At 60.4% G+C, this 15,785-nt stretch overlaps 1 protein-coding gene across 1 annotated transcript in view; it reads right to left on the bottom strand.

Moving 5' to 3' along the window:
- SCUBE3 (signal peptide, CUB domain and EGF like domain containing 3) overlaps positions 1–15,785 on the bottom strand; it is a 33,568-nt gene that overhangs the window by 5,928 nt on the left and 11,855 nt on the right. Inside the window, exons 4-9 of the mRNA XM_068419320.1 lie at positions 14,613–14,747; positions 11,989–12,114; positions 10,833–10,949; positions 3,463–3,579; positions 1,731–1,853; positions 185–301 (exon numbers count right to left, since the gene is read on the bottom strand). Coding sequence (XP_068275421.1) covers positions 185–301; positions 1,731–1,853; positions 3,463–3,579; positions 10,833–10,949; positions 11,989–12,114; positions 14,613–14,747 — 735 coding nt within the window. The remainder of the gene's footprint in view (positions 1–184; positions 302–1,730; positions 1,854–3,462; positions 3,580–10,832; positions 10,950–11,988; positions 12,115–14,612; positions 14,748–15,785) is intronic.

The following is a 15,785-nucleotide window of genomic DNA, read 5'->3' as shown; positions in this document are numbered from 1 at the left end:
TGCCTGGCCCCAGCTCGGGGTACACCGGGAACCGACCCTCCCTGGGAGCCCTTGGGGTCAGCGCTGTCCCCAGGGGTCCCGCAGTGACCCTGCCATGGGGCTGCCCCATCCTTGGGTGCCCCGTGTGCCTTCCCGACCCCAGTGGGGCGATGGGCTCCTCCTGCCAGCACCCAGCCGGCCCTACCTCCGCAGTGGGTGAGCCCGTACAGTGTGTAGCCCTTGTTGCAGAGGCACTGGAAGCTGCCGGGGGTGTTGATGCAGAGGTGGTCGCAGGTCCGGTCGAAGGAACACTCGTCGATGTCTGAAGGAAAGGCAAAGGGGAGAGGTGAGGGCTGGCACGGCCGAGGGGCAGCCCCGGGCACGAGGGCTGTCCCCTTCCTGCTCCAATTGCTCCAACAACCTGGGGGGTGCACTGGGATGCTGTGGGATCCTGCACTGGGATGCTCCAGGGATCCCGTACCGGGATGCTCTGGGATCCAGCACTGGGATGCACTGGGATCCAGCCCCGGGATGCTCCAGGACCCTGTGCTCCCACCCTGCCTGCCTCCAAGCTCCCTCCTTGCCCACTCCAGCTGCTGGAGGGAGCAGCAGCCCACTGCACCAGCATCCCCCCCCTGCCCCAAGCTCCTGCAGCCCCTCTACACCTCAAATGGGGCCAGCACCGTGCCCTTGGCAGGGGGCAGCTGAGAGAGCCCATGGCTGCTGCCCGGCCAGGGCTCTGCCCCGTGCCAGGGAGCAATGCTGTGTGGGCAGGTCCTGCCCTGGGGATGGTGCCAGTGGTGGCTGCTCAGCCCCACGGGGCACCTCACCAGGGCAGGGAGGCCCTGGCTGAGCGGGCAAACCCACCCCGGCGGGTTGGAGCATCATTTCATTGGCTTCATTAAGTTAATTGCTGCGCTCGCGTCAAACTCCCGAGAGAGCAGAACTTGGACAGAGATGAAAGAGGTCGCAGCCCCGGAGCGTGCCAGCCTCCTCCTTCCCCTGCCACGCGCTTTCGGGAGGCAACGCTTGGCCTCACACACACCCGCTGTGCTGGCCTTGGCCATGGGCTGGGGGGGCAGAGCCCCATGTTCCCCCTGGGACAGCCCAGCGACCTCCCGGGTCGTTTAAACCCCCTGGGTTTGTGTGGGATGTGCAGGAGGGTGTCAGGACGGAGAAAAAAGGTGGAAGAAGCACATGCTTTGGCAGGGAGCTACGGTCGTGCTGCTGCGGGATCGCTAGCAAAGTCTTTGTGCTACAAAGCGGAGCAGCCTGGGAGAAGCCCAGAGGTGCCAAGGTGGGTGCTGAGCTCAGGGTGCCCTCCCAGGACACGTGGGGTGCTGCTGGGCTCCCCAGTCCCCTGGCACGGGTGCTCCAGAGCAGCAGGCTCGGGGCAGAGCTGCGTCCCAGCCCACGGGGCTGCAGGGAACACCAGGACCGTCATCCCAGCCCCGAGTAAGGCTGGAGGATTTCACCTGGCATCTGCCTTGCTGCTGGCTTGAACTCTGCTGCGAGAAGAGCCCAGAAATCCCCGGCTCGGGAGCAGGGCTGGGCCGGCAGCCCAGCGCCACAGATCAAAGCACTAAGCGCCAGACCAGAACCCAAATCCACCACTAATCCCCCGAAGGACGGACGCGGTCCAGAGCGGAGCAGAGGAACGAGTAACCGGGCCAGCGCGTCTCCGGCGGCAGCCGTGGGAGGGCAGGGAGAGCGGCTGTCCCCGGGCAGGGCAGGGTCCCGCTGTCCCTTACCTTGGCAGTTCCTCTCGTTGATGAGCAGCTTGTAGCCCTTCTTGCAGCTGCACTCGAAGCTGCCCACCGTGTTCCTGCAGATGTGGTCGCAGCCGCCGTTGTTGAGCCGGCACTCGTCGATGTCTGGTGGGGACAGGGGACACATGTCACGCTCCGTCTGGGATGCTCGGCTGGGACAGAGGGGTCTCCCCCTCCGCACCCCGAGCCCACCAGGAGCTGGCAAATGGAGGAAACCCTTTGGGCTGGGATGGTCACCAGGGGAATGCGGCTGCTGGTTTTATCTGGGTGCATTTGGGGAGCTGAAGCATGACACTGGGGACAGCCAGGGCTCCTGCGCTCGGCTCCCCTGGGAAGTCGTTCAAAACGTTTAATTTCTGCAGGTCTCAGCATCCCCCGGAGCAGAGGCAGGAGCCAGCGGCTCCCCAAGAGCCTCGCAGCTGGGAGAAAGCACCAGAGCAGAGTCCACAGAGTCACAGCTTTGGGCTGGGGGGGACTTTTGGGGACCAGGAGCAGCAGGAATAAAGACCAAGCCAGGAGGGGAAACCACCTCCTTCAAAAAGAGCTGCTCGACAAAGTAAATACTTTTCAACCCTCACCTCCCTGCTCGTGTGCAGCCCTCACAGAGCTAAAAATGATGATGCACAATAACTGCCAAGAGCCCCAACAACCTGGAAAGAGGCTGGGACTTGGGTTTTTTGCTGTTTTGTTTTTTCCCCTTTTTTACCTAATCACAAAATTTACTGCTAGGAAATGACCTGTAAAATGGAAGGAGAGCAGGAAGAGGCAGCCGCCTTCCCCGTCCCTCCATTCCCCAGCTCTGCCTCGATGGGGCTCTTTTTTTTTACGACTGCAAAGGAGGGAGCTGTAAACCAGCCCGCAGCCGTAATAAAACCCCCAGACACGGGGGAACAGGGCTCCGGGTTATTGCACGTCCCTGGAAACTGTAGAATTGGAGGCGGCGGGGGGATGTTCTGATAAAATAACCGGGTGTTCTGGAAGCAGTCAGCAGGTAGACAGGCAGCCGGCAGCGGGACGGGCTTTGCTTTCAACCGGGGTCAAGTTCCTGGAGGTGCCGAAAGACACAACGCAGGCGCTGGCCAGCCCTGGGGTCACGGTGTCCCCTTGCCTGGGGCAGGGGCAGGTTTGGGGTGACCCCCCAGTGCGTGTGAGCTGCTCCCCCCTGCAAGAGGCAGGTGGGTGGGGATGTGGGTGGGAGCGTGCAGAGGTGTGCAGCATCCCCTGGGGTCCTCCCCCAAGGAGGACACGGCGCTTGGACCCAATGGGGTGGTGAACCGCAGAGGGACTCGTGCACCCCGAATTGCCAGAGCGGGTGCAGATTTCCCGCACGCCCAGCCCCAGCCCACGGCAGCTCCCGCAGGGGAAACTGAGGCAGGGGAGTGGAGCGAGGTGGGACGGAGCCCTTGGGCCCCACGACTGCCATGGCATCGCCTCTGGTTTATCCTGACCCCCTTTTCCTCCTCCCCAGGGGATTCCCAGGGGAGCGGGGCTGACCATGGTGCCTTTACCAAGACAGCTGAGTTCCCTGGGTGCCTGGGGTCATCCCCATCCCCATCCCCACCCCATGGATGTGAACACCCAGCAAGTGAACGCTGCGGGCAACATCGAGCCAGGCTAAAACTGAGGCTTTTCCAAGGGCACCAAGGACACAAGGAGGGTCTGAGGCACCCATGGGTGAGCGGCGAACACCCCGGCCCCGCTCGCACCCACCTACCTTTGCACGTCTTCCTGTCGGGCTGGAGCATGAAGCCCATGGGGCAGCTGCAGTGAACGCCCGTCGCCGCGTCGTGACACTTGCTGTCGCAGCCCCCGTTGTTCACGGCACACGTCTCTGCACGGAGAGGGGAGAGAGAGCGGCCCAGGTGAGGGACCAGTGGCTAAAAGGCTGGGGGGATCACACCACCCAGATGTTCCCATGCCACCCAGATGTTCCCATGCCACCCAGATGATCCCAAGCCACCCAGACATCCCCACGTCGCAGCCTGGGACAGGCAATGGGTGCAAACCCACCGAAACCACCCTCGGCTTTTCACGCAGCTGTAACAAAATCAAGGAGCCCCCGAAATAATAAGCCCCCCGGACGCAGAGCACGAGGGATGGGGGTAAAGGCGTTAACGCTTGGTGATCCTGCAGCATCTTCCGCCTCCGCAGACGACCCGGCACTCGTTGCCTTTCCCATCGCCCTGGGTGCTGCTCCCCGGGGATTTTGGGGATGAAATAAGGGCACGGGTGATTCCCCCCAATTGCAGGCAGCGCCAAGGCAGGAAAAAGCACCCAGATTTCCAGGTTCGCCATCCAAACCCCTGCACAACCCTCCTGCCTTCCAGCAACCTGCTCCTATATACCGCGTATCTGCATTTAAGGCAGAGAGGGGAGTGGGGACAGCCGTGTCCCCTCGTTAGAGGATGTTTTATTAACGCAGGCAGGGAGCAGAGCGGCACCCGGCCATCCTGGGGAGGACAGGGTTGGGGACACAGGCAGAGCCGCTGCCTGTTGCGAAAGAGCCGACACTCGGGGCGCTGGGAAGGGCGGAGGTGGTTCGGCGAAGGCTCTTCGCTCCCCAAACACGTCTGCTTTTCAGCTGACGGAGGGAAAAGTGGCTCCGTGGGATTAATCCCGCTGCGGTCAGCCTCCGCACTGGTATCGGGGCTGCGCGTCCCCCAAAAACAGGGTCTGGTGGAGTCCGGCTTCGGCAGCTCCGACGAGGAGGAATTGAGTTTCCAAGGGACAAAGTGACAGCCCTTGCTGTCAAAACACACCGGGGGTGCCCAGGCTGCGGCTCCCCGGGGATGCAGGTGCACAGCCCTGGTCCCCGGTGGGATGTAGAGGGGTCCCAGCCCCCTCACTGCCACCAAACCCCAAAGCTACGGGTGACCCCACGCCGTCAGTCCCTAACCATCACCCGGCCGGTCGAGTGTTGCAGGCTAATTTGGGAGACGCTTCGTATAATTAGAACACACACACACACAGAGGCAGGCAGCATCGGTGGAAAAAAAAAATCCGATTTAAAAAAGAAATGCTAATTATTTCAGTATTATCAAAGTCAGCTGTCGCTGGTAGGACTAGAAGGGACGTTAATTTAAATGAAGCATTTTCAGCTTGACAGCTTCCCTGTGAGATCAATCCTCAATTTTGGTCCTAACCACCAGAACAATGGTTTGAAGTGCATTAGGGTTGTTCACAAAGGATAATAAAAGATGCCTTTCAGAAGGCTGGTTGCTTGGATAAATGAGGCATTCGGGCTTCAAGGAACCCAAGATGAAAAATGCCTTGAAGAAATTCCTTGGAAAGAGCAAATCCCAGGTTCTCTGCGAGCGCCGCATGGGGTGGGAATGACTGAACCATCCAACCATTCGCCGCAGGGCGAGGGAGCTGGGATCGCTCTGTGCTCGTCCTGCCGCTGCTATTTTTATGATGTCCCATAATAAGAGAACAAAAGGGACCATTTTATGAAATTAATAGCCAGCACAATTACAAGAACCTAAGGGCGAGGGAGGGGTTTCTGCAGATATTATTCCTCCAGCCAGGTCCTGGCACCGCACGGAGCCCGGCCCTGCTGGGACCTTTCCGTCGCCCGCGGCGCCCGGGCGAAGAGCACAGCGTGGGTGACACCGCACCGAAGGGAAGGGAAACTTTCTGGGACCCTGATGAATTCTTTAACGCCAGCCTCTGTTCCAGCAGCTGATGCAGAAGCAGCCCAGGGAGGACTGATTTAACAGGGTCACTGCTGAGATGGGACGATGGGCTGGGCACGGGCGCTGCTTTGGGCAGGATGGAGGAGCCGGAGAAGCGGCTGCGCTGGGGAGGACGGGGCTCTCTGGGGAGCGCGGTGCCCTGGGCATGCCTCACCGTGCTCACAGCCTCCTCCAGCGCTGCAGCACCCATCTCCCCCCGTCAGCCCCTGTGCACCTTCAGGAATTTCGGCTGAGATGTAAAGCAAGCCCTACCCGCCATCCCACGCAGGATACGGCCGCTGCCCGGGGCATGCATGGGGTGGGAGCTGAGCCAGCACAGCTGGAGCACCGCTGCAAACCCCTCTGCAAAGCAGGGACCATGTCCTAGGCTCACACAAAGCTCGGAGCGGGCTGCCGGGGTACCTGCGAGGCAGCGGAGGCCGGGCGGCACGGGGCCAGGCGCTGGGAGAGCGGCATTGTTCGGCGGTGCCGGGAGCCCGGGGCCTGCTCCCAGCCTGGCGCGAGCCGCCGTGACTCACCCACCCGCGCAGGGCTTTGGCGAGGGCCTCCATGGAGAACACAAAGCAGTTGCACACACACACACACACACACTTTCTTTCCCACCCTCCTCCATCCCAGCGCAGGTCTTGCTTCCCCATCGCCGTGCCATGGAAATCCTCGCCCTGCTCAGTACCCTTCACTGCGACGGAGCCCCTGCCCATGCCCTTGGCTTCACCTCCTCCTGCAATCACAGCGGGACCATGATCCCATGAGCCTCGGGAGATAATCACATGGTAATCGGGGGGATTACAGCTGGTGCGGAGCTGGGGGTCCCCCCTTCTCCCAGCCCTGTGGGAAAGGCTCTGCTGAGCCCCCCGAAAGCTGCGGTCGGTGCCTGAATGAGCCGCGCACACGCAGCTGCTGCTGGACGTGCAGGGAGTTTGCACGCACCCAGCACGTCCACGAACAGGATTCCCCGGCGCAGACGAGTCGCTGCACCTTCAGACCGCCTCGGTTCCCTTGCTGGCGGGGCAGAGGCATCTCCTTACCTTCGTGAAGGGCTTAGAGACCCGACAGGGGTTGCAAAGAAATCCTTGGGGAAGCAGCCGCGGTGCCTGGCCCCAGAAAGGCTCATTGCAGCTCTGCGACGTGCTGCAGCTCTGGGCTGGGCGCCTCTGAGCACAGGTAGCAGCTTTGCTGTCCCATGGGACACCCTGAACTTCCCTGCACCCACAGAGGGGACCGTTCACGAGCGGGTGGGCTCTGGGAAGGGGCAACTTTGGGAGCACAGAGACGGGCACGAGCATCCCCCTCCCCATCACACAGCCGCCGGCAGCCCACCGCCAGCTCCTCTCCGGCTGGCTTGGTGGGGGATAACCAGTGCTGCAGCCACTGGGAAGCAGATCATCACCCCCTGCACCGGGCTGGATCAACCAAAGCAGCGTGAGCCCCCCCACCCCATGCAAGCGCAGCCAGGAGAGGGTTTCTTTCTCTGTCCCCAAAAGCAACGCCCGCCTGCAGCCCAAGGCCAGGCTGGCTCCGCGGGGTTTAAAAGCAGCAGCAGGGGGACAGGGTTAGTGAGGCATGCGGTTAGCTCAGCCCCCCGAGCCCGGTTATGGTCTCGAGATGAGAGACCGTCTATGGTTAGACCCCTTCGTAGAGATAGAGAGAACAAAAATATTTACCATTAGAAAACGTCTCAAGGATAACGTGTTGCTGGAAGTGTCTCTCCCCTGTTTAACATTATAAAAAAGTGATTTAGAAACAGTGGCCAGCAAGGAGCTCGGTTGGTGTCACACGTCAGTGGGTTCGACTCCGCTGCCTTTCCAGCCTGGTGGAAATCGTCCCTTTGGGTTTTTTTCTCCCCCCCACCTCCCAAAAGAGCCAAAACCCGAGGTTTGGGTCCAGCGCTATCGACTCCTGCATCACCCTGGCCAAAGCACCCCGTGCCCCGCAGCCTCTCCAACCCCCCCCAGCTTCATGCTCTGCGTTGGGCTGGCAGGAGCCCCATGCGAGAGGGAGGAAGGGTGTTACGAGGAGCATTAGTGCAGCCTGTTAGTCTGGGAGTTGGGTCCTTGCCCTCGCCGGAGCAAAGCCCGTGTGTGCCACGGCAGGTTGTAATCCCGAGGAGGAGCCGCATGGGCACCGTGTGGCCGTGGGCTTCGGGAAGGCGGCCGCGTCCCGATGGTGGCATTTGCACTGCTGAGAGCAGTCGGGGCAAAGCCACAGACCCCCAGATCAGTGCTAAATCCCCCAGGGATCACTTTTGGGGAATGCCTCAAAAAATGAGCTTGAGGTTTGCCCTGCAAAGGAAACTCTGCTTGACACCACCCATCCCTGGCTGGGAGATGTCCCTCCTTCATCCCGGTCATTTTGGGGAGGGGACAAGGCACCCCAAAACTTCTTTTTGCTCCCGCGTGGGGACAGAGCCCCATGGCAGGGCTGGACCAAAGCCAGAGAGCCCCTGGGTGAGTGTGGGGCTGGGGTGCTCGGGGCATGTGGAGCCCATTACCCGTGGGACCGACAGAGACGAGCGCATCCCTGCTTGGTGAGAAACAACGCCGGGTCCATGCGGACGGTGGAAGGGGAAGAGAGGAGAAATGCAGCCCCTAGCTGTGCCTGTGCTGTCCCGGGGGGCTCAGGCTGAGGGCAGGGGTTCAGCAGCCGGGACACGGGGTGCTGAGGCTCTGCAGGGACTGTGTCCTCCTCGGGGAGGTCAATGTGTGCGGAGGCGTGCATGGCACGCCACGGCCACCCGCCTCGCGTCGCCATGGCCCGCTGTCCCCTTCCCAGAGCCCTCCTACGCCGCGGTCCCTTCGCTTGGGGGTCCCCAGCATCGACCCAGCAGCGGGGTCCGGCGCAGCCCCTGCTCCCGGCACTGGAGCTGGGGAGCATCCCTGGAGCCGCTGCGAACCGCCTGAGCACGGGTCAGGAAATCAGCCATAAAACTTGAGCTGGGTTTAGTTTCCTTCTCCATCTAATCGTATTTCCTCCCCATCCACCACCTCCCGCTCCGGCGGTGCTCGCTGCGAGCTGGGGGACAGCCACGGCCCTGCTGCACCCCAAATATCCACGTGAGGAAGCTGCAATGATGCCCTGACTTGCAAATCTTCCCAAAAAGCCAAAATCTGCATCAACCGCGACAGCCTGGTTTGCATCCCCCAGTGGATGCTGCACCCTGGGCTGCTGAAGGGCGATTTTATGTGTTTTTTTTAAAAAAAAAGGCCACTTTTTGAGCATAAATATAAATATATAAGGTCATCGGCCTTCCCTCCCGGCTCCCCCTCCCCCTCGAGCCCACAGACATGTTGGGAGCCATTAGGGCTGGCCTTGCTTTGCTCAGAGGCATGTTATTCATTATCTGCATTTTTAAAAGCAGCAATAAAAAGCGGAAAAATGAAAAACACCGGCCGTGGCCTAATGAAACTGTCATTCAAAGGGGCTGAGCGTGCTTCCTGCCGCGTGGTGTGATCTGAAGGGAACCTGGACCGGGGGCCTGGCCCGGCAGCCCATCAAACGCACCGCGTACAATTTCAAAGCCCGCGGCCCAGGGAGCGAGTTTGCGTTTCCCCTCGCTGGAAACTTTATTCCCCTTGAAATGATGAAATATTTCAGAGGAAATGGGGAAGGGGCGGCGGAGGGAGCACCGGGGATGGCGGGGGAGAGGGGCTGTTTGCTGAGCCCCCGGCTGTAAAACAAGAAAGGGTGGTTATAAATATCCGAGCAGGTACCTGGGCTGTAAATCTGCCGGCCGGGCATCCCCGCGGGGCGGCCGCCGGCTCCCAGCACCCGGAGCACAATCCCACAGTGTTCCCATGGTGGGGCTGGGGGGGCTGGGAGCCCCCCGGGGGATGCAGGAGTCAGGCTGGCCCCTTCCCGTGGGGAGGGGGCTGCAGACCTGACAGGGATGCGAAAGGCGCAGCGGTGGGGTTTGGGCTGGGACTGCTCCTAAACTCCTCCATCGCTGTGTTTGGTTCCCCCCCGGGAAGGTGGGCGAGGGGAGAGCTCACAGGGACGTGTGGCTCTGGTGGGAGATGCCTCCCCAGCAGGTACGGCGCACGGCGTGGGGGCACAGCGGGAGATTTTGGCCACGACCATGAGGATGAGCGATTTTGGAAACCCCCAAATCCCACCCTCACACCTGCGGTACCCAGGTCCGAGCGCTGAGACCCTCTGGCAAACAGACCCCTCTCAAGCATCCCCTAAATCACGAGGTGCTTCACAGAGCTGCTCCCCCACCCCGGCACCCAGCAGCTCAGGAGCATCATTTCGGTGCCAAACCCACCCGAGTCCTCGCGCCACCACAGACACCACCCACGCAGGGACCTCCGTCCGGGAGGAACCCACCAGCCGACGCACCCCGGGGTCCCAAAGTCCCCGTCGGAGGAGCGCTGCCCACCCCGGGCACAGCAATAACCCCGCGGGAGGGTCCGCGGCGGGTGGGATGGGATGCAGCGGCTGCAGGGGCAAACACGAGGACGGCGGGGACACGGGGCAGCAGCCAGGAGGGACTGGGATTAACTGGAAGCGGGCTGGGTGACAGCGGTGACGTTAAGGAGGGCTGGGGGCTCAGCCCCGAGCATCCCTCGAGCCCAGGTTCAGGGGCTCCTCCGCCGCTCGCCCCAAGGATGGAGCTGCTGAGGGTTTTCTGTTCAGGCACAGCGGGGACACGGGGAGCCAAAACCTCTCTCTTGCTTTCAATTCCTTTTTTTTTTTAATTTTGCAATAAGAACTCAAATGTCTAGAGCAATTTGTGGACTTAATCACTCCCCGAATGTAACAGTTTTTTAAATCAAATCAGCTGTTAAACAGCACCAGCATCTGAAACCAGTAAAACTTCTATCTCTGTTTGATGTTTTACAATTTGAAAACACACACAGGAAAAGGACAATTCTGGGGGTGGTTGAGTTGTCAGGTTGTTGGGGTTTGGGGTTTTTTTTTTTGCAAGAAAATTGTTCCTGAGCCGAGTCCCCACGGTGCCAAGTCAGAACGGATCATCGCGGCCAAATCTGTCCCCTCCGTGTCCCCCCCAACATGCTGCCGGTGACGGTAACAATTCCCAGCGTGGGGACATCCTCACCCCTCTCCCTCCGTCAGCACGGAGGCAGGCAGGGACCGCTGCCCGCACCCTGGCACAACCACCTTGTCCCCAAACGTCCCCTCACGCATCCCCACGACCACTTTTACTCCCCGTGGTTGAGCAGCGACGCGTCCCTGCGCCCCGCGGGCACCCGCAGCATCCCTCACACACGCACTGAGTTTCTCCAGTCTCAGCAAAAGCAAACACCACATCCCCAAAGCTTGGAAAAAAACCCCTTCATCAGGCCAAGAGCAAACTGCCCAGGGAGGAAGGTGAGCCACCCCGCACCCCGACCCACGTCCCCACCGCCAGGCAACGGCTCGCACCTACCTATGCACGTCACGCCGTCGGAGTGCAGCAAGAACTTGACGTGGCAGCCGCACTTGGGGCCCTGGTCGGTGTCGTCGCAGGTGTGCTGGCAGCCCCCGTTCCCGTAGTTGCAGGTCACTGCAAGGAGGCAAAGCACCGGCCATCACCCACGGCCCCAGCCCTTCTCCTCCCCGCTCAGCACCCGCAAACGGCACCATAAAGCCAGCTTGGCAGAACCTCGTCCGTATCCTAGGAAAGATCCCTCCCTCCCAGATCATTTCTAAAGCTCTTCGACTTTCCCTGCAGGACCTTGGCAGATGCAAACTGGGCAATGGTTGGACTCGATGATCCCAGAGGTCTCTTCCAACCTGGTTGATTCTGTGATTCTGTGATTCTGTGATTTTTTTCTGTGTTTTTTTGCGTCTTCCCTTTTCATCTCTGCTCAATGCCACCGGTGGAGCCCGAGCAAAGGGGACCGGTGGGCTGGTTGCCCCTGACCCTGGCTCTGGTGTTACAGGGGAAGGGTGGGACTTTCCCGAGCTCTGGAATGACTCAGGTGCTCCTGGGAATCCCTGCCAGCCCTCCCCGCGGGGCAAGGCGTGCTGTTCATTTAGCTGGGAGGGAAAATAGGCTCGTCGGATTAAAACTCCATTTCATCAGTGATTTTACAGGTTTGCTGCAGACAGCAAATGAGAAACAAAATAAAAATAATTGCATAAACACATACATAGCTATTTAATAACCCCAGCAGTGCCGGCGAGATGCTGGCAGGAGATCAGAGAGGCTGAGAGCACCATGGCCCCCGGGGGAGAGGATTCCTGTGCTCCTCCCGTACCGATCGCACTCTCCCTGCTCATCTCCCCTCAGGAAAGCGAAGCTGGTGGGACAGGGACAGGGGATGCTGCACCTCTGGGACCCCCTTTGACTGTCATTTCAGCCCACTCGCTGTAAGGGCACCATGTCTCACGTGGACATGATGCCAGGAGCATTGTCTGCAAGAGCAAGAGGCAGAGTCGGGCATGCCAGAGGAAAGTTAAGCCAGAGGGCTTCAGGTCTGATAAATCAACTAGTACTGGGGGGTTCAGGGCTTTGCAGCAGGGCCAGGAGGGGTCTGTACGATGGGGACAAGGTTAGGGGTCCTGGGAGGCCGTGTCCCCATCGCTGGAGCGCTCCTTACGTTTGCAGTCGCGCTGGTTCTTGGTGAGCTCGAAGCCGGGGCGGCACTCGCAGGCGATGCCCCCCTTGGGGGTCTCCCGGCAGATGTGGGCACAGCCGTGGTTCTTGTTCATGCAGTTCATTCCTTCTAAAAGAGAGAAGGAAGCAAAGAAAAGCTCCAAGAGCTGCTAGCACCAGCCCACAGCAGCAGAAGGGTGTCTGGGGTGGGATGGGGACGGGGAGATGGGGGCAACGAGGGGAAAACCTTTAGTGGGATCAGGATAACCCTGTGCAGCGCCTCGAAGAGCAGCACCAGGAGCACAGAGCAGCTCGGGAGGGTGGACAAAGCCACCCTGGAGCTCTGAACCTTTGATTCCCTCCCGTTGCCTCGGGTGAGACCCTGCTCCCATGCATTGGGGCAAGCAGCGGGTGCAGAAGCTGCTGCAGCCCCCAGCCCTGCCTGGCACCGAGGGGACAGAGCGACGCAGCTGCTTTTGGGAAGATGAGGACGGGGTGAGCATGGTTGTGATTACAGACCCCAGGCAGGCAGTCGGGGCGTTGTTCAGCTGAGCAAGGAAGGGTTTTGGGGGGGGCTGAGCTGGCTTCGGGAGCGACAGCTCTGGAGCTGCTCTGCCGGGATGAGCCCCGGGGCCGTGCCCATAAGCTATGGGGTGAATCGACAGCTCAGGGAGGCTTCACACGCTGGCAGCCGCTGGGGAATGAGGGTTTGGGGAGCTGCTGGTTCCCACTATCGGACCTGCCGTTTTACCCTTGCTGACCCATCCCCAGCCCCCTCCCACCCTTCTTGGGGCACAGGGACACCCAGGTACAGAAGGCTGGGATCAGCGGATGCTGAATGGGGCATTGACAGGAGTTTATGAGACATTTAACAAAACTACAGCAAGCTGGGGATGCCCTCGGGAGATGCAACTGCCTGCTCAGGGCCTTTTTCTGTCCTTTTTTCTCTTTTTCTCCTTTCCAGTGCTGAGCCCACCGTGGGGTAAGCAATGCCAGCGTCAGGATGAGGGACGGGGCAGAGCTGCAAGCCCATGGGCTGCCAAGAGCCTGGGGCAGAAGGGCGAGGGAAGATCCTTATGGGGTCAGGGCACCTCAAAGGAGGATGCTGAGATGCACCAAGGGCTAAAAACCACAGGCTGGAGCCTGTGGGTGTCCCAGGCTGCTCCCCAAGTCATTCCACCTGGGCACAGCATCCTCCGCTGGGACACAGAGGTCCCTCCATGCCTACAGCCACCACCCTGGAAGGGACGCACCCCCCTTTAATCCTTCATCTCCCCACAACATCATCATCTGCTCGTGCACCGGCATGAGGTCACCGCTTGCCCCTTTTGCTGTTGGTGGCTCCGCTGTCAGTGTCATGCTGAGAGCGATGGGGTTTAAAGGCACCAATACCCAGTGAACCCCAATCCTTGGCCTCTCCTTACTGGGAGGGACTGGCCGGTGGTGCTGCAGGAGGGGGGTCCTGAGATTCACCCCTCGGGCCTCTCGACCCAGTAGCGTTTCATCCCCTCTGCATCAGGAGGGAGAGAGGAAAGCAAGAGGGAGAATGAAAAAAAGGAGAAAGAGCAGCAGGAAAGAAGAAAGCCTCCTGCCAGGGTAGGAGAGGAGAGACAAGGAGCTGGCAAGGACCCCAGAAGGAAGGAAGCAGCCATAACATTGAGGTTTAGCTCTCTAATACTGAATGCTTCTGCCTTGGCAGTGCCCGAGAGCCAGGAGTAAAGTCAGAACAGGCTTTAACATCGGACCCCAAATTGTCCTCAGCTCTCCGCTTTTTCCAGGCTCGCAGCCCGGGGACCAGCTGCAACCCTCCCACCCCCCATCCTCAGCAGCCAAGCCCGAGCTCCGGGATCACGGAGCAGCTACAAGATCAGTCTCGGGGTGCAGAAGCAACACAGACCTCCCCGGGCCAACAACGCTCTGCAGCCGCTCAGCTCCAAAAATCAGCTCAAAACCCAGCACCTGCATCCCTGGCCCCAGCGGGGGCCACCCACTGCGTCACCCGGAGCAGCCAGCTCGTCCCCCCCAGACACACAGGGGATGGGGACATGGGAGATGCCACCGCGGCCACTGAGCCGTCCTGGGCTGGGAGAGATTCCCCGGCGAGCTGGAGGGACCGACGCAGCTGGGAAGGGGGAAAGCAAAAACACTCAGCTGGCTTTGCCAAGCACTGGAGATAAAAATCAGCAGAGACGCAAAAATCTCTCATTTCCTCCTATTTTGGCTAAAAGATTGCTCCAGACGGCAGCAATTTAGAGCTGATATTGAGACGAAAGGCTCGGTGCTGCGCAAGACCTGGCAGGAGCAGATGAGTCTTGCAGGGTGGCGTGAGGATCTCCGAGTACCTTTTATTTAATAAAACATTCTGGGTATAGGATTAACGTCCTCTCTTTGGTATTCTTGTGCTTGACAAAGGGGCCTGCGAGGGTTTTGTTATGGAGATGTTTATCAGCCCTGCAGCATCCTCTCCCAATGTGCTCATAATAAATTTGCAGCACTGAGAAGGGTCATGAACCAGCACCCAAAGCCAGGCAGAGCGCAGGGGTGGTCAGGGGGTGATGGGGGCCAGACCTGCCCCATAAATGCAGGGGATGGAGGGTGTCCTGGGGAGGGGAGATGCCACGCACTAACCTTCGGGGCGCTGGATGCAGGTGTGCTGGTTGTCGCTGAGGAAGAAGCCCTCCCGGCAGAAGCACTCGTAGCTGCCCATCATGTTGACGCAGGTCTGCTGGCAGCCGCCGTTGCCCTCCGAGCACTCGTCCAGGTCTGCAAAGGGAAGGTGGCAGCGGGGTGAGCGCGGCACGCCGAGGGCATGGCGAACCGGGTGGGACATGTTGGCTACGCAGTGAATCAGTTCTGCTTTACATCAGTGATCCCCCAGCTAGAAGAAAAGGAGGTGCCTCAGGGCTGCAGGGTACGAAGGCAAAGCCCATCAAGGGGTGGGTCTCAGAGGCCATACAGCTTCCCCGGCTGAGGGGCAAAAAAGGGTTCATTGTACAGGTGGGAACACCAAAGCACAGAGAAAGAAATTTTCCTTGTCCTGGGACCCCCGGGCAGGCTGTGCCCCCTTTCCCCAAAGCACCCAGGGTGCTCGGCCACGACACCGGGTGCAGCGCCCCCCCCACTCCCAGCCCCTCCGAGCCCATCGCTGCTGGGGACGCCTGCACTTCGTTAGGGGAGCTGGGAACCCTCAGCCCAGAGCAGGGATAATTACTCGTAAGGAGACTCAAATCCCCGGCAGCTCTGCTGCCCTCGAGCCTGTTTTGGTTTAACAAACCAAGGCTGGAAGGGGCTCGAGGTGTGCACCCATGGGCTGCTCCTTCTCCGTCCCTACAAATCCCTCCTTTAATGAAGAGCAACAGCCCGTCGCTCTCTCTAGAGGGTTTTTTGGGGAGAGGTCCGAGCTGAACCCGCCGGTGCCCCGAGGTGCCAGAGCAACGGGGATGCCGGGCTCAGGCAGAGAGGCAAACCTCCGCCGCGGCCATCCCTGCCCCGGGGCTGGGCGACAGCGTCAGGCCGGTGAGCGAGGGGCCCCGTGCCAAAGAAAACCTCCCGTGAACTCGAGCGTGGCAGAGCCGGCGGCCGAGGGGAAAGCTGAGCCCTGCCAGCATCGGTGCTGGAAACACCCGAATAGTGGCTCGGTGATGGCACGAACCGGGGGGGCTCCCAGCCCCGGCCCCCCCAGCACCCCGAACAGCACAACACACACAGAAACCCCTTGATTTTCATCAAAGAGGAGGATGGACGGATGGATGGATGGATGGACGGATGCCAAAGCGGCGCAGGTGCCTTGCACCGTGCCCC

This window comes from Nyctibius grandis, chromosome 27 (genome assembly GCF_013368605.1).
Source record: "Nyctibius grandis isolate bNycGra1 chromosome 27, bNycGra1.pri, whole genome shotgun sequence".
NCBI lineage: Eukaryota > Metazoa > Chordata > Aves > Nyctibiiformes > Nyctibiidae > Nyctibius > Nyctibius grandis.
This window is presented reverse-complemented; position numbering and strand designations above follow the sequence as displayed.